The 18,402-nt window shown below is 41.5% G+C and overlaps 1 protein-coding gene across 1 annotated transcript in view; it reads right to left on the reverse strand.

Moving 5' to 3' along the window:
• Positions 1 to 3,595: 3,595 nt before the first annotated feature.
• The window catches only part of LOC129697942 (phospholipid-transporting ATPase VD-like), a 137,341-nt gene continuing 122,534 nt past the window's right edge, over positions 3,596 to 18,402 (reverse strand). The window contains exons 18-23 of the mRNA XM_055636679.1: positions 17,570 to 17,695; positions 14,213 to 14,413; positions 13,431 to 13,511; positions 12,253 to 12,357; positions 8,279 to 8,466; positions 3,596 to 5,097 (exon numbers count right to left, since the gene is read on the reverse strand). Of these exons, the coding sequence (XP_055492654.1) occupies positions 4,953 to 5,097; positions 8,279 to 8,466; positions 12,253 to 12,357; positions 13,431 to 13,511; positions 14,213 to 14,413; positions 17,570 to 17,695 (846 nt within the window). The 3' untranslated portion in view covers positions 3,596 to 4,952. The remainder of the gene's footprint in view (positions 5,098 to 8,278; positions 8,467 to 12,252; positions 12,358 to 13,430; positions 13,512 to 14,212; positions 14,414 to 17,569; positions 17,696 to 18,402) is intronic.

An 18,402-nucleotide genomic window follows, 5' to 3' on the forward strand; every position in this document is an offset into this window, starting at 1 on the left:
AACGGTTATGCTTTCTGCAGCTTTCATTGTGAACGATGTTGGGCATCATGCTCATTTTCTTGTACAGGTTGACTCTTTCGTCTGGCACCTGGATGAATTAAATTGAATCTTGTTCCCTGCTCCAGCATTGTTGTTGTCATTAGACTTTATAGTGTCAACGTTCAGATCGGAAGAGCGCATACGTTCTGAGCATTGTGCATTTTGTAAACATGGTACTGTTAAGTGGTAATGATATCCGTGAGTTAACAATACAAGTTTCTCTGAAATCTTTCATGAGTACCTCTCCAATGCCAATGTTTTGTTTCTGCTCACTCTGCATTGCATTTTAGTGCGGTAGCTTGCTTTTTGAGCCTGAGGAAATAAATATTACACATATTTGATGGCACTTTTCAGTGATGTAATGCTATACACTTTGTTTAGAAATGGGACAAGAAAAAAAAAAGGGTGTTTGAGAAATGCCTGAAATGTTCAATGTAACATTCCATGTAAAGAAACGATAATGGCTGTATTTTAGAAAATATTTTTATATTGCTTTTTTCTATGTGTGCTTATAAAAAAAGTGGCTAGATCTTAAGCAGATTGGGTGTGTGTTTACACATTATTATCTTGTTTTGATTATTTACATATACAACAGTTGGTAGGCTTATTCTATTATCAGCTCCACATGGAAGAAGAGTCATATAGGTTCATTCCAATATCAAGATGCAACTTGTTAACTCTAGGCCTCGGTTTCAGATGGTAATGAGCTGATAATTCAATTTGCCCTTTTGTAATCTGCACTACCAGTGTACTTCAAATAAGGTGTTTAAGAAGGAACTGCAGATGCTGGAAAATCGAAGGTACACAAAAGTGCTGGAGAAACACAGCGGGTGCAGCAGCATCTATGGAGCGAAGGAGATAGGCAACGTTTCGGGCTGTAACCCTTCTTCAGACTGATGGGGGGTTGGGGAGAAGAAAGGAAAAAGGAGGAGGAGGAGCCCGAGGGCTAGGGAGAGCTGGGAAGGGGAGGAGGCAGCGAGGGTTAACATTGAATTCTCACAATTCTGTTAACCCTTGCTGTCTCCTCCCCTTCCCAGCTCTCCCTAGCCCTCGGGCTCCTCCTCCTCCTTTTTCTTTTCTTCTCCCCCATCAGTCTGAAGAAGGGGTTCGGCCCGAAATGTTGCCTATCTCCTTCGCTCCATAGATGCTGCTGCACCCGCTGAGTTTCTCCAGCATTTTTGTGTACCTACTTCAAATAAGGGTTGACTTTTGAATTTCTGTGATTTAGTATATTGATGCACCTTTACTCTACTGTGTCCCTAAACAATCAGCCAGGGGGATACAACCTGATGAAATGGGGCATTAATTATTCACAAAATTCTAAGTTAATTTCCCTTGCTGCAAAGCAACATCATATCCTGCAACCTTTACTAAGAAACATTTTCCAGGGAAGCCTACATGGGACTTAAAACAATATTTCAGGGTACCAACTGGGCTCTTGCACACTGAAACACTCTTGGTCAACCTGAGGAGCATCTTCATCACCAAGAATCAGCACAGAACGCCACAGGAAATCCCTTTTCTCTGTGGCTATCAAATTCTACAACTCCTCTCCCTTCTGTCATGGGGTAGACTGCTCCAATGGAAAGCAAGCTTGTGATTTCATGTGGAATATTACCAAGCTTGGGTATGTTGTAAACAGTTGAGTTCTGGTCACATTGATGCCAGATTTTAAGAGATCTGTTTAAAGAAGGAAGCTGTGAGCTATAATGCTGAAAGAACACAATTGGTCCATCCACATTTGCAATAAGGTTTGCTGTATATGTAATGGATTTGTTGTATAGATCCTTCATTTCATAACGTCATTAGAAAATATGACTCCTCACACACTACGAATTTAAAGGACTGCAAATGTTAATTCAGATATCATCAAAAAACTGGCAAGAAACTGATGCTTCCCAAGCAAGCACAAACCCCAGTGGAATGAGGTGAGTCACCATCATCACTGACTTTTTGGAATATCTGCATTATGTTCAAAGGAACACTGTTTTTGTGAAACAGTGGCAGATCTATATTTTTATTGGGGAAGAAATCAGAGCTATGAATTCAGATTCAATCTCAAAGCCAAAAGCATGACAGAGTACTGACTTTCCTCTGTAACAATAAGATCTTTTAGCAAGATGGAGCCATTCATATACCTGACTGATACAAACAATTACAAATATTTGCATATCATTCAGAAATCATTGTATTTATTGAAAAAATACTATTTTAAGGAAAACAACCATTCTGCAAGGTCAACTTTATACATGACCGTAACTGGCTTGTGAAAATGATGTCCATATTAACAACAACACAAATATGGAATGATCACCTGACCAATATTGGAAATGGCAAAGCTTTGGACAACATAGATATGCTATAACAGTATTAAACACCCCTTTTCATGGAATGACAGCTGAATGTCACTTGGGGAGACCTCTGGCTCAAACATCAGAAACATTCAGTGTGCTTAGGGCTACAACTGGGCAGTACACCTAGTAACAAAATGCACATGCTAAATATCAACGCCAAGATCAGTAACAGAAACGTCAGTGTAAATTCACATGTTCCAAGTTAAAGCGTATTCATTACAGCCCATGCACTTCTTCCTTTACAATTAGTTTATTTGTGGCTGAATAGGCCACCTCCAACTCGGGCTGCCTGCCACCACCCTAAATGGCAAATGTAGAACTGTGATTGACTGATTAAAGGCTGCAACTGCTCCTTACTTTAATGCACTAACCGGCAGATTACCCCAAACATCAGGAGAAAATAGCTGGAGACAATCACCTGTGAGTACAAAAGTCTGAGTGTCAATTATTGTTTAAAAAATGACTGTGATCTCAATTATTGACAATATCAACTGAATAAATCACAACTTCTCTCGGGGGGGGGGGGGGGGGGGGGGGGGGGGGGGGGGGGGGGCAGGGGGGGACAATAAAGGAAATTAGATAGGAAAGTTGCTAAATAGATTTGTGGAAAAAATTACTTCCAGCAAGGAGATGGCATTTGATTCCAATTATAATTGGGAAACATGGGAGAGAATGCACAGACCGAGAGCTAGATTTGGTAAATGCAATTTCCTCATGGAATATTAATGCCACTGATTACTGTGCATATCAAGCAAAGTACATTATGAATCATCTCCTGACATCCCTACAGCACTACAATCCACTCCATAAGGTTTGGGAACCATAACGCAAGAAGCAGCGACCTGCACAGAATATGGGAGCCAACCACAGAAAGGTTGGAGACAGTGATAAAGATCGTATAACCTTACCAGAAATTTCAAACAACGTCAGCATGTGGTGTTTTAACTTTGGATTTAAATGATGGCTATGAAAGTTGGACGAGAATTTCCTGAAAAGGTGTGAGCGGCAACATTTACGCTTGTATTTCCAGTTACCTATCGCTTATAAATTTCCAGAGAATCTCATTTGAAAATGCCAGAATGTAGCATGAAAAGAGGCCAAGTGAATAATTCTTTCTTTAAAGCTCTTTTTGCATGAAAATTTCTGTATGCAGCTATCAAATCACCATTAGGTTATAAATCCTTCAAAAACTACAATCATGAAACTTTTCATTTTTTTTAATGTAGATCAATTTGTTGCCATAAAGATGCATTCAAGAAAATACGTCATAGATTTCAGAGAAAATAAAAAAACTCTTACAACATAATCAGAAGAAAACACTGGAAATGTGATTCTGGATACTTTTGAGCCTAATTTGTGTTGAACTGGCATTAATATTTGCATGTGGGTAAAACCATTTAAATAGGCATTAGACATTTTGCAGAAAAGATAGGAGAGTTAAGTGTTAGAATTGGAATGAGTTGATTTTGCTTGGATTTCATTAAACTTTTATGTTACATTGATGATATGGAAATAATGGCATAAATTTTCAGGAAATTCCAGGCCACAGTTGCTCATTTCATTCTAAATAGATGTTTTGGTTTGTTTCCATACTTGAATTGAAAAATGTAAAAAAATTCTTGGCACATGCCCATCATAAAAGGACCATCATTTGTATTGCATTGGATTCATTAAATAGCCCTAATTTGGCTTTGAGAGGCTATGCCTTCAGCAGTAATAAAACAGGAATGACATGCACAAACACCGAGTTTAAAGGAATACCAATAATTTGACCCAAGGCTGCCTCACTATTTGTCCTTTAGGATCAGTGACTGGGAAGCTGGAAGCAGGAGTTCAGTGCTACATTCCCTTTCAGTCTAACAGGAGACGAGGAAATGCTATTTGTCCTGTGGGAAAGTCCTGCACTTCACACTGCATCTGTGCTTAGCGACATGATTGACATCAGGAGCTTACTCCTTGGGGAACTGTGGGCAATGCCTGGATTCTATGGGGCACCCTATTTCTCACTGTAGAGAGTATTGTTTCAGAGAGTGTCCTTCAGCAAGGCAGTAGCTCAGATTGTAATTTCCAACAACTAAAATTTTGTTTGCATACACTGAAGAATGAATTTACCCCTTCTTCCACAGGAGATATAACAAGTGGCTTTTACCCCCATCTGTTCCCAGTGGATAATGCAAGCACATAGCTGAGGGAATTCCAACAACTCATCAGTCTCACTTCAGATCGAAGTGGAGCTAATTGTATATCACTTATTTAGATTGTGATTCAGCTCCTTTGTTGCTCTCATCTTAAGTCATGGTGCAACCAGCCCGTCTAAGACAGCATTCACCCTGCGTGGTTCTTGCAGCAAAGAAAGGTCTTTCCGGGTTAAAATAAAACATTTGGTCTCTGGCCAAATATGCTACTGCTTTCTTTTGGTATTTCATTCAGTGGATTCACAATGTTGGCGCAGCTATTAAATAATGTGGTTCCCGAGACTTCAGGTAAAGAGATCGGCAACGAGCAACTTTCTTCTTGAAAGGATGACGTTGTCCACAGAGCTGGTGATGCTCAGGTTCCCTACAATGACTGCTGCACTGTTGCCCTGGATAACTTGCCATCCGGGAACGGCTCCACACGTTCGTTATTTCTCAACCTGTCCAGCTGTCGAGCCTTGAGCAGAGGAGATGGGAATACTGTTCCCTGGAAAACCCGAAAGAAGTACCTGAAAAGAAAAGGCAACAATTATTTTGCATCTTATGTTTATTAAATTTCAAAGCAAAATGAATCAAGTTATTTTAACTCCTAAGAACACATAAATGTTGCTCAAAGTAAAAAGTACTTCAAAGTACGAAGCTAAAATATTAACAGCTCAATCTAGGAGCCTAAATCATCTCCAATCATGCTCCTCACGTCTGGTTTTAACAACAATCTACTTTTGTTATGTCAGAAACTTTTAGGAAAGTTGTGTGCCTTTATTTTCACAAGTTTTCTTCTTTGAAACGACAATTGCAAAATCAACTGATAAGAGTTTAAGGATAAGGGGGAAATCCTTTAGGACCGAGATGAGAAAAACATTTTTCACACAGAGAGTGGTGAATCTGTGGAACTCTCTGCCACAGAAGGTAGTTGAGGCCAGTTCATTGGCTATATTTAAGAGGGAGTTAGATGTGGGCCTTGTGGCTAAAGGGATCAGGGGGTATGGAGTGAAGGCAGGTACAGGATACTGAGTTGGATGATCAGCCATGATCATATTGAATGGCGGTGCAGGCTCGAAGGGCCGAATGGCCTACTCCTGCACCTATTTTCTGTTTCTAAGAAGTGATGGTAAGATAAGTGTTTTAACAGTTCACAACATGGCAAGAACAGGACTGTTTCAGGCCTAGAGACTGAGAAACAACCAATTTCGCCACAAACTCCATCATTACTGTGTAGCCTCATCAACAAACTGATACCCCAGTCATCATCAAAACCAAAATCACTGATTCTAATGGCGCAATCAACGGCGTCATTAGAAATTCATGGCATCCACCAACCACAGTCCCACATGCTCCCCTCTCACCCCCATAACACCAAAGCCCTTCACTGCTTCAAAATACATTAAAGATATAGCAAGAGTAACAGGTTATTTCTGACCAGTTTGGGTCGCGCCCATTACAAGAATGTGGTGAGCATGCAGAAGAGGTTTACCAGTATGCTGCCAGAATTAGGGGGTATTAACTATAAGGAGAGGTTGGAGAGGAAAGAAGGATACAAGTTGAGGCAGTAGTTTTGTAAGGAGAAATGGATCAATGTTTATTCATGTAGAGGAAAGAGATGATCAAAGAGATAATGGATGCCAATATCGGTTAACGCAGGAGCCAGGAATATAGTAGTTTACTTGGGTTAAACGTTATGGGGGAAAAAATGTATCCAATAAGCCATTCATAATACTCAAGTACCGATCTACTTCCGACATGAGAAATGTTCTCACAACTTGCTAGTTTCTCCACAAATTGGCAATTGATTATTTATTTCCTGATGTTTGAAAGCGTGAACTGGAAACATAATCTGCAAAGGCTGAAGCCATCGATTTGATCCACAGAAAAAGCAATATTCCTTAGTCACCGACTGCATATCTGTGCACTGACAATCTGAAATTTAACAAGACCGCTCATTTTCTATGAACATTTTATAGTCATAGAGCGGTACAGCGTGGAAACAGGCCCTTCGGCCCAACTCGCCCACACCGCCCAACAATATCCCAGCTACACTAGTCCCACTTGCCTGCGCTTGGTCCATATCCCTCCAAATCTGTTCTATCCATGTACCTGTCTAACTGTTTCTTAAATGATGCGATAGTCCCAGCCTCAACTATCTCCTCTAGTAGCTTGTTCCAAGCACCCACCACCCTTTGTGTTAAAAAATTACCCCTCAGATTCTTATTAAATCTTTTCACCTTCACCTTGAACCCGTGTCCTCTGCTCCTCAATCCCCTACTCTGGGTAAAAGACTCTGTGCATCTATCCAATCTATTCCACTCATGATTTTGTACACCTCTATAAGATCTCCCCTCATCCTCCTGCACTCCATGGAATAGAGACCCAGCCTCCTCAACCTCTCCCCATAGCTCACACCCTCTAGTCCTGGCAACATCCTCGTAAATCTTTTTTGAACCCATTTCAAGCTTGACAATATCTTTCCTATAACATGGTGCCCAGAATTGAACACAATATTCTCCATGTGGTCTCACCAACGTCTTATACAACTGCAACATGACCTCCCAACTTTATACTGAATACTCTGACAGATGAAGGCCAAATTGCCAAAAGCCTTTTTGACCACCTTATCTACCTGCGACTCGACCTTCAAGGAACCATGCACCTGTACTCCTAGAACACTACCCAGAGGCCTACCATTTACTGTGTAGGCCCTGCCCTTGTTCGACATCCCAAAATGCAACACCTCACACTCATTGTATTAAATTCCATCAACCATTCCTCCGCCCACCTGGCCAATCAATCCAGATCCTGCTGCAATCTTTCACAACCATCTTCACTATCTGCAAAACCACTAACTTTTGTATCAACAGCAAACTCGCTAATCTTGCCCTGCATGTTCTCATTCAAATAATTGATGTAGATGACAAACAGTAACGGGCCCAGAACCAAACCCTGAGGCACACCACTAATCACAGTAACCTTCTGTGGCGTCAGCCTAAACAGGGCCACTCATGCTCGAACCCTCGTCAGGAGATACGAGGGCAGGCACGTGACGTCATGGGCTAGAGGGAGTATCCTGATATAAAAAGCTCTCTCACCACGAGACCTAGACCACGAGGGAACAACCTCGCTCAGCTGCAACAACATTGTATTATAGTTAGCGCACCAACTACCACTGAATAAATGATTCTTTGAACCGGCCGACGTCTCCTTTATTCATCACGTATGGTGCCGCTACACTTCCACCATTACCCTCTGCTTCCTTCCATGGAGCCAATGGAGATAGCTATCCATTCAGCTATCTCTCCTTGGATCCCACGCGATCTAATCTTCCATGCCTACCATGCGGAACCTTGTCGAACGTCTTACTGAAGTCCATGTACACAACATCTACAGCTCTGCCCTTATCAGCCTTTGTGTTCACGTCTTCAAAAAAATCAATCAGATTTGTGAGACACGGCCTCCCACGTACAAAACCATGCTGACTGTCCCTAATCAGTCCTGGTCCATCCAAATGCCTGTATATCCCACCTATCACTCTCCAGTAACTTACCAATGACAGATGTTAAGCTCACTGGCCTATAGTTCCCAGCATTTTCCCTGCAGCCCTTGAAAAGAGGTACAACATTTGCCATGTTTTTTAGTTTGCTCCTTAGTTCCCAAATCTCCTCCAGGTTAACGAAAAGTAGAAATGGAACTTATTACCTGGGAAGCAAAGCTACGAATGTAGCCAGCAGGCAGACCAGGTAGAAGATTGGTCGTGTCAGTTCATATTCCATGGTAAAGTATGGATTTGACGGAGGATTACAATTCACACAAGTTCCTCCGTAGATCAGCGCAAACGTAAAATACAGTACAACACTGCCGATCATTACAGCCCAATGGATCCAAGTCTGAAACACAAATAAATCATTAGTATATTAACTGGAGTTTGTGATTAAAAATATTTAAAAAAACAAATTTGTAGTATAAATAATAGACAATAGGTGCAAGAGTAGGCAATTCGGCGCTTTGAGCCAGCACTGCCATTCAAAAGTGATCATGGCTGATCATCCCCAATCAGTACCCTGGTCCTGCCTTCTCCCCATATCCCCTGACTCCACTATCTTTAATAAGAATAATGCATTTTATTTATGGGCGCCTTTCAGGACACTTAAGGCCACCTTACGTTAAAACAAGTTTACAGACAAATTACAAGTTTACAACAAATTACAGAATTCGGAGAGAGAGCAGCGGCAGTTAATCACGCCAGCTTTCATTCTCACTTCAGGCAGCCATTTTCTTAATTTCTCATTTGCAGCACACCAATAAAAATAAGACACAACACCAAAGAAGAATTTAACAGCAAACATAAAAACATTCCCCCACTGTGAGGGAAGGCAGCAAAGTCCAGTCCTCATCCCGTTGTTCACCCCGTGCTCGGGGCCTATTTGCGGCCTCCGCAGTCGCCGCGACGGCGGCCCGATGTTTCAGGCCCTCTTGCCGGATGATGGAGGTCCGGCGTTGGGAGAACACTCTTCAGTGGCTTGGAGTCTCTGGAACGGCCGCTTGCTGCAAGAGACCGCGGCTCCCAAGGTCCACAGGCTGCGCTGGTCGGGGCTCCAACACTGGCTATCTCGGCGAGAGATCCCAGGCTCCGCGGTGTTTAAATTCAGCGCCGCCTGCGGCTGGACGCTCCGCAACCACAGCTCCACAATGCTGCAGTCAGCGGTCACAGCACTATGTAGCTTACCGCACGGCATGGTACTACAGCGCTGCGCCGCCGCTGAAGCTGAACTTCTGTCCGGTCCCGGCAGGAAACGCCGCTCCTGTCCCGTTGGTCGGCCGCGAGGAAGGGGCGAAGATGTGGCTCGGAGGAAAGCCGCATCTCTGACCATGTCGGGACTGAGAAAAAAGTTTCCCCCTTCCCCCCCCCCCACCCACATAAAAAGATTAGACCTCCAAAACAAAACTTTTTAACGCACTAAAAAATAAAAAAAAGGGTGAAGGGACAGACAGCTGCAGGCTGGGCAGCCATACTCGATTGCGCCCCTACTCACGCTTTAAGAGTCCTATCTAGCTCTCTCTTGAAAGTATCCAGAGCACCGGCCTCCACCGCACTCTGAGGTAGAGAATTCCACAGACTCACAACTCTTTGTGAGAATATGTGTTTCCTCGTCTACGTTTTAAATGGCTTACCCCTTATTCTTAAACTGTGGCCCCTGGTTCTGGACTCCCCCAACATCAGGAACATGTTTCCTGCCTCTAGCGTGTCCAAACCCTTAACAATCTTATGTTTCAATAAGATACCCTCTCATCCTTCTAAACTCCAGAGTGTACAAGCCCAGCCGCTCCATTCTCTCAGCATATGACAGTCCCGCCATCCCAGGAATTAACCTTGTAAACCTACGCTGCAATCCCTCAATAGCAAGAATATTTTTAAACAAACTAAATACTTCATGGCATTAAATAATCCAAGTCCTTTTATGATATCCAGCAATTATTCAATGATAGTTTGTTACTTAAAGCAATTTCTAATAAACATCAGGCTTGGTTAATGTAGTTTAACAAGTATAAATGCTAGCATGTTATTCTCAAGAGCAATGGGTCATGCTTACAATCCTAAGGACTGGTCACATGATTCTGAGGGGCATACTGTGCATCGCAGTAGATGAAACTTCTTTCACACCTATGTTGTAACAGACCTCCCAATGGAATGATGTACATTTTGGGGAATTCACACAAAGAAACAAAACAAAAAAGTTGGCAAGTTTTATTGATTTTCATTTCAAAAATATCTCGCACGCCTTAAGCTATTGTACCAGCAATAACGTTTCACCAAAGTTAACAGAACATAAAATAGTGCAGTACTAAAATATGTAATTCTGCCCATAATCTGTGCTGAAAACAATGCCAGGTTAAGCTAATTTCCTTTGTCTCCACGTGATCCATACTGGATATGGATCCTTGCATATCCATGTGCCTATCTAAATGCTTCTTACATGCCACTATCATATCGGCCTCCACTACCACATTGAGCAGTGTTCCAGATATCCACCGGTTTCCTTGTTAAACAAAACTTGCCCCACCCAATTCCTTTAAAATTTGTCCCTCTAGACAAGATATGCCCTCTAGACTTTTACATTTCCACACCGGGAAAGAGGTTATGATTGATTATCCGATCTATGCCTTTTATAACATATGCTAATATCAAGTCTCCCCTCAACCTCTGACGCTCCAAAGAAAACAATCAGTTTGTCCAACCTTGTGGCTAATATCCTTTAATCCAGGCAGCATTCTGGTAGATCTCTTCTTGCCTTTAACAGTATACATTCTTCTTTTATTCAACCTCCCAAAGTGCAATACCTTGCACTTGCTCAGATTAATTTCCATCCCCCATTTCTCTGGACATTTCTTTCCTTCCTCACTGTTTTCAACACCACCAATTTTGGTGTCATCTGCAAACTTACCAACCAATTTATCTATTATTTTGCCCAAGTAATTTATATATATCAGAAACAACAGAAGTCCCAGCATAGATCCGTGCGGAATTCCACAGATTAGACCCCTTGCCAGAATAGCACCTTCTACCACAACCTTGTCTTCTATGAGTAAGCCGTTCCAAATCCAAGTGGCAGTGGATCGCATGCAACATAATGTTTTGGATCAGCCTATTGAGGGACTTTATTGAATGTCTTACTATAATACATAAAGACAACACATGAGGGGGGACTTCTTTACTCAGAGAGTGGTAGCTGTGTGGAATGAGCTTCCAGTGAAGGTGGTGGAGGCAGGTTCGTTTTTATCATTTAAAAATAAATTGGATAGTTATATGGATGGGAAGGGAATGGAGGGTTATGGTCTGAGCGCAGGTATATGGGACTAGGGGAGATTATGTGTTCGGCACGGACTAGAAGGGTCGAGATGGCCTGTTTCCGTGCTGTAATTGTTATATGGTTATATGGTTATATGGTTAACACCCAATGCCCCATATTCATTGATCACCTTCATCACCTCCTCAAAACACTCTATCATGTTCCAGAGACATGGCCGGCCATGGACAAAGCCATGCTTAACAGATAAAATAGGTGTAGGAAAGCCACTCTGTAGAAAGGGACACAAGTTTACTAGTTTCAATTTTTGCAGACATTCCATGAGATATAAAGTTCTTCATGAATTAAGAGTTGGTGTATGGTGAGACTAGAAGATGACGAAGTCTGTGATAGTTCTTAAGATCTTAAGGTAATGGAAAAAATGGAGGAGAGCATTCATGATAGCAGTGTGCATTGTAAACTGCACCATCTGCACTTTAAATTAAAACATAGCTGCATTGCTTAGAATTGTTCTGAGTATATTCAATTTCTGTATTGTCTGAGCAAAACACAAAATACTGGAAGAACTCAGTGGGTCAGGCAGCATCTGTGGAGGAAAAGAACAGGTGATGTTTCAGGGGACTTTTCATTGTATTGTTTGGTTACTTATTCAGGATGTTTAATCTTATTATAACTTGGGTTTTTTTAAATGTCTGGAGTAGGGATTAGAGAATTAATATGAGGAATTTCTAAATTTACTGCCTTAAATGCTACTAATTCAACAATACTGCCTTAAATGCTACTAATTACATCAGGCAACTGATGTAAGCCTGCACTTTCTATTAAGAGCAGGCAACTGGAGAACACACAATGATCCATTATACTTACCCAAGTCTTGCCTTCTATTATTAAGTGCAAAAATATTATGAACAACATTGCAGTGTTGATAGGTGTTCCAAATGTGTAGACATCCACGTCCGAGTCAAAGTAAACCTGAAAACAGAAATAATTTTCAGATTGAACTTACACTTAGAGGAAAGCCATTTGGCCCATCTGGTCCATTTCAACTCCTGACAGATCAATCCCATTAATCTCATCCTGCCTCTTCTTATTTCCTCAAACCTCTGCAACTGTATTTCAAAACAACTCAATGCCCCTTTAATATTTTTACAATTTACATTGAAGGATATTTTTTACATTAACCAATTAACGGTATAATTCCACTGAATTCCATTCAATTCTAGTTTCTACTTTTAGTTGTTGCCAGCAAAATAGCTAAAAAACATTAAAGTAAACTTTAAGTTCAGTGGGAAATCCAATGCCTCATAGAACTAAAACAAGTACATTGCAAGAACATGTAGAAAATCGTACCATTACATTGCTTCACCAACAGTATCTAACTGGATAGGTTCAATAGATCCAATCAAGTTCGACTAAAAGACTAAACTACGACTAAAAATCAGTAATATTTCACAGATAATATCTATTAATCAAAATTATATATATTATAAATTTTATTGGTCCTGTGGCATGCCATTGTATAGTTCTATTGCCTGTGAGGCCTTCAGGAAAGTAACATAATGGGGTTCTCCGATGTGTTCTCCAATCGGTCAGACTATTGTAGTTCTGCAGATCAGTCACTTTATGATCCTCCGATTCAGACTGGGTTTTAAAAAGATGTCAGTTAACATTTCAGGCCATTTTTCAAATGTTATATTTGGTTTAAAGGAGCCACAAGGAACTGCAGAAGTTGGAATCTTGAGCAAAATACAGAGTTCTGGAGCAACTCAGGTGGCAATAAATGTGTTTTTTTCATTATTATTTAGCTTGTACACAGAATACTGCCTGCAAACTCCCTAATCTGGAACACTGTCCCAATACCATTGTAGTGTCTGGGAAAAAACTACAGTCTAAATTTGAATTTCGACAGTGGGCATGTTTAAATCTGGCATTACTTTCCTTTCCAAAAATTAAAATCCATCCACATCTCTGGAAAATAGTTATTTTTAATGAAAATGTAGCAGGATAAACAAAATACAGTAACCACTGCATGCTGTAACACTTACAAAATATGGAATAAAGAAGCAAACGAGACTTTGATAAAAAGCATCCAGAATGGAGATCCAAAATATTGATGGTAAGTAGGCCTACAACAAAAAGAATGTTAGTGTAAATGTTCTCGCATTTCTCACACTTCAACTTAAATTTGTATAAATGTTACAGATGACATCAACTCTGATGTCATGCATAATGAACAGTATGTAGATTGTCATTGTAATTTCTGCATTGATATTTAGCCTTTTATGGTCTGCATAATGAGAGAGAGAGTGTCAGAGTGCAGAAAGATCACAAGGGAGCAGATTTATTGGTATTGGTTTATTATTGTCAAATATACCACAAAATAGAGAAAAACTGTTTTGCGTGATACTCAGGCAATACCCATACCCAAGTACATCAGGTAGCGCACAAGAGAAACTAAACTGCAGAATATAGTGTAACAGCTATAGAGAAAGTGTAGATTCAAATAAGGTGGAAAGGTCACAACAAGGGCATGAAAGAGAGGGAGGGAGAGTTAGAAGGGGAGGAGGAATGGTGAATGGGGAGTATATGCAGAGGTGCACAGGTGGTCATAGATGTACCTTTCTCCTTTTCATCCTCAAGCTTCACCTTGACCGTTCCCAATTTGAATTTGTTTGGTCTGCAGTTTATACTGTATACGCTCACTCTTTCTGACTTTAAACAGATCAATTATGAATGGCTGTGAGCTTTATGTCCAGTTCAGCCATGAATGAATGAATGGCCTAAACTACCATGATTCTCATGCAGCTTAACTATTAAATATCGATACCTCAGAACGTTGGCCACTTGTGTAAAGTTCTGGCAGTTGGAGCAGTGTTTCTGCAGACACATCTTTATCCAGGATGCCATAGACAATCGGTGGAACAGATGTGAAAAGGAGATTGAAGAAGATGAGTATCCAATAATCAATCATAGGTGCACCAGAGAATCCACAGAAAATTTGGTACCAGAATAGTAGATTGACATAAGCCTGGAGAAGAAATCAAAGCAAAATAAAGGGCATTAGAAATTGCAGGATTTAACCGTAAAAATGTAGTTTCAAAAACGAACACAAAATCATGGGTTTCTATCTTTAGTTGCATTATTTCTCTCAACTGCTGGTTTATTAAAAGCACCTGTTAATTACATGGATCCAAAATAGTTTAATCCAAAAGAAAACTGTGAGAGATATTCTTTGGGGATTATGTAGGTCAATCAACAACACCTAAAATGAGATGCATATCTCGTATTTCTGAAGAATTCACAAAGTGAACTGGAATATGCCCCTGAATAAGTTGCTGAGGATGCTTTTTGTAACATTACATCAGACTGTATAAATAACCATGTCCATAAATAACCACCGAACCTCGTATTGTCACATCTCGATCGGAAAAATACCTATGCCAGGATCCTCTTCATAGACTTCAGCTCTGCTTTCAATACAATCATTCCGCAGCAGCTGGTGGAGAAGTTGGAGCTATTGGGGGTTGATGCTGGCACATGCAACTGGGTCCTGAACTTTCTGTCGCAACGGCACCAGACAGTCAGGGTGGGCAGTAGGACATCAAAAACCATAGCTGTGAGCACTGGCTCACCCCAAGGCTGTGTCCTAAGCCCCCTGCTGTTTAGTCTGCTGACACACGACTGTACTGCCAGACTCAATAACAACTTCATCAACAAGTTCGCTGATGACACGACAGTGGTGGGTCTCATCAGTGACAATGATGAATCGGCGTACAGGATGGAGGTGGAGCTGCTCACAGGTTGGTGCAAATCCCACAACCTCATTCTTAACGTGGGAAAAACTAAGGAGATGGTGGTTGACTTCAGGAGGGCGGGGAAACAACACCATACACCTCTGCACATCGACGGAGCTGATGTGGAAAGGGTCAGCAGCATAAAATTCTTAGGACTACATCTGTCTGATGACCTGACGTCCACAGCCAACACCACAGCTCTGGTCAAGAGAGCCCAGCAGCGACTACACCCTCTCCGAAGACTACGTAAAGCAGGCCTCCCCACCACACACCTACGGACTTTTTATAGGGGGACTGTCGAGAGCACATTGACATACGGCATCACTTCCTGGTTCGGGAGCTGCAAGGCGTACGAACGGCACCAACTAGACAGGATAGTGAAGACCGCCAGCAGGATTATTGGTGCTCCACTCCCCTTCCTGCTGGACATATACAGGAAGAGATGTATCAGCAGAGCCATCTCCATCATCAAAGACCCTTACCACCCATCGCATGACATTTTCTCCATCCTGCCATCTGGGAAGAGGTACAGGAGCATTAGCTGCAAAACCAGCAGGATGCTCCTCAGCTTCTTCCCACAGGCTATAAGACTGCTAAATGGACTTTGCCCCCTGCCAAGTATCGCGCACAAACCCCCAACCTGGACACACTGCAGCAGAGCCACTGTTGTGCCGCTGCCGGTCGGAACGCCTGTTGAATGTTTAGTAGAGTGTTAAATTTGTTCATGATACATGTATTTTTTATTTCTATTTATTTTTCATGCACACTGAATGGACACTGGTTGAGCAACGTTTTTTTGTTTCCTCTGGGTATGCGAATACTCAGGAAATGACAATAAAGATATACAATACAATACAATACAATACAATGTCACTTGTACAAAAAGAAAACAAAACATTGTTTTGCAAGCTCGGCATTGAATTTAATCATAAGATCATTGTCATGTTTAAACTGGGGGGAAACAATGACATATGAAAATCTTCTTGACAAGGTGCAGTTTAGGGGAGTTTAAATTGAAAGATGAGTAAGATTGGTTAAAAATGATAAATACAGTAAACTAACAGCTTGCCTACATAGATAATTAAATCACACCCAAAATAATCCAGAGGAAAATCATTCCATATTGAACAATAAGTGAACTCCAGAGTCCAAAGTAACCATCTCAATGTTACCAATTTGCAGTTACAGTAGAGTGATGGCAAATAATAATGTTTTCCTTGTCACTTCACATCACAAATGCAAATTAGAGTGACTAGTACTGAGCCCCATGCTCTACTCCCTCTTCACACACGACTGTGTTCCTGCATTCGACACACCAACACCATCGTCAAGTTTGCAGACGACACAACGGTGATCGGGCTGATCACCAACGGTGATGAAACAAAATACAGAGCGGAGGTGCAGAACCTGGCGGACTGGTGCTCACGTAACAACTTGTCACTAAACACCTCCAAGACCAAGGAGCTGATTATCGACTTCAGGAGGTCACATAATGGAGAATACGCCCCAATCTCCATCTACGGGAACAGTGTGGAGAGAGTGTCCAGCTTTAAGTTTCTGGACACTCACATCTCAGAGGACCTCACATGGTCCACCAACACCGCTTCCTGAGAACATTAAAAAAGACTGGTCTGGCCCAACAGCTGTTGACAACCTTCTACCGCTGCACTACAGAGAGCATACTAACGTATGGCATCTCTGTGTGGTATCTCAGCTGCATGGTGGCGGAGAGGAGAGCTCTTCAGAGCGTCGTCCACAGGGCGCAGACGATTATTGGGACACCGCTACCAGCCTTGGAGGGCATCTACCACACACGGTGCCTCAGGAAGGCCGTCAGCATCCACAAAGACTCCTCACACCCTTGTAATGGACTGTTCAAACTACTTCCCTCCGGCAGACGTTACAAGGCCTTCTACGGCCGCACCTCCAGACTCAGGAACAGCTTCATTCCCAGAGCTATAGCGGCTCTGAAACGGCCCTGCTGAGTGCCCCCCACCCCCCCCCCGGACTGTCTCCCTCGGATGGTCACGTCGCAGAGACACATCTGCACTTTAGTCTGTTTGACTGTTTTGACTGTTTTACTGTTTTAATGTTCTTTTTACAAACCATGTTCTCGGGGTATCTAAATCTAAATTTTAGTAGTTATTTAAGTTATGACATCGGGTGGAAGCTGCATACCAAATCTCGTTGCACTTATGTGCAATGACAATAAAATATATTATTGTTATTATTATTATATTATTATTAAGTTAATACCTGCTCTCAATCCCCAACCAACAAACACCCCTCCAATCCCCTAAGGCGATGCTTCCTGTTTATAGTGTTTCATTTAATCAGACAACAAAAAAAACGATTGGTATTTTGCCAACACTACCCGCCACAACACTTACCACATTCTTATAGAAGAAGTAAAGGATCATATTTGCAAGTCGGATGTAGCACCAGTGACCGTGGACAAGCAACAACTTCTTTAAATGCTTAAATCGCGAAATTGCAAAATCACTGGACATTACTGCCTGCAAAACAATAAAGGACAAATTAATTTATCCATTCCATCAATAAGTATGGGAAACTTTGATCAACAACACTAATTAGTAGTAAGAGTATATTTGCTTGACTGATCTGCTGAGCATCTGGGGAGAAACCATTATTGGAAACTTCAGGTGATATGGATCAGGAGGTCCCCTACACTCATTAGCATTTGTTATGCATTCACTGAGAAGAAATCACCAAACTGTGAATGTTTTTTGGAATATAAACATGAAAGTCTAAAGGATGCACTACTTCACCATTCTTCCACAACCTGCCTTTTTCTGCAGAGTTTTCCAAATTAACCTGGGGAAATCCCTGGACTGGTGAAAATATCGAGTAAGAAAAATCAATTCCTGGAGTAAATAAAAATAAAAATCACTAAAGGTGCTGGAGATGGAAAGCATCAAATGCAAAATGCTGGAAGAAATCTCAGCAAGTCAGGTAACATGGGTAGAAAGAGAGACAGTCCACGTGTTCAGATCCATGAGTCTTCACCAGAATGTAGTTCGAAACATTGACAGTTTCCCTTTCTACTTGTATTTCCTATTGTAATATATCCTGAAAATATTACTTTGCTGCATGTGAGAGTGACGTCAAACTAGTTCTACACAAGTTATGCCCAGCAACCTCTCTTGTGAACCACTGTCACTCAGCCAAATCTATATTACTAAAAGTAAGATCTCGACCGCTT

Source organism: Leucoraja erinacea, chromosome 1 (assembly GCF_028641065.1).
Source record: "Leucoraja erinacea ecotype New England chromosome 1, Leri_hhj_1, whole genome shotgun sequence".
Lineage (NCBI taxonomy): Eukaryota > Metazoa > Chordata > Chondrichthyes > Rajiformes > Rajidae > Leucoraja > Leucoraja erinaceus.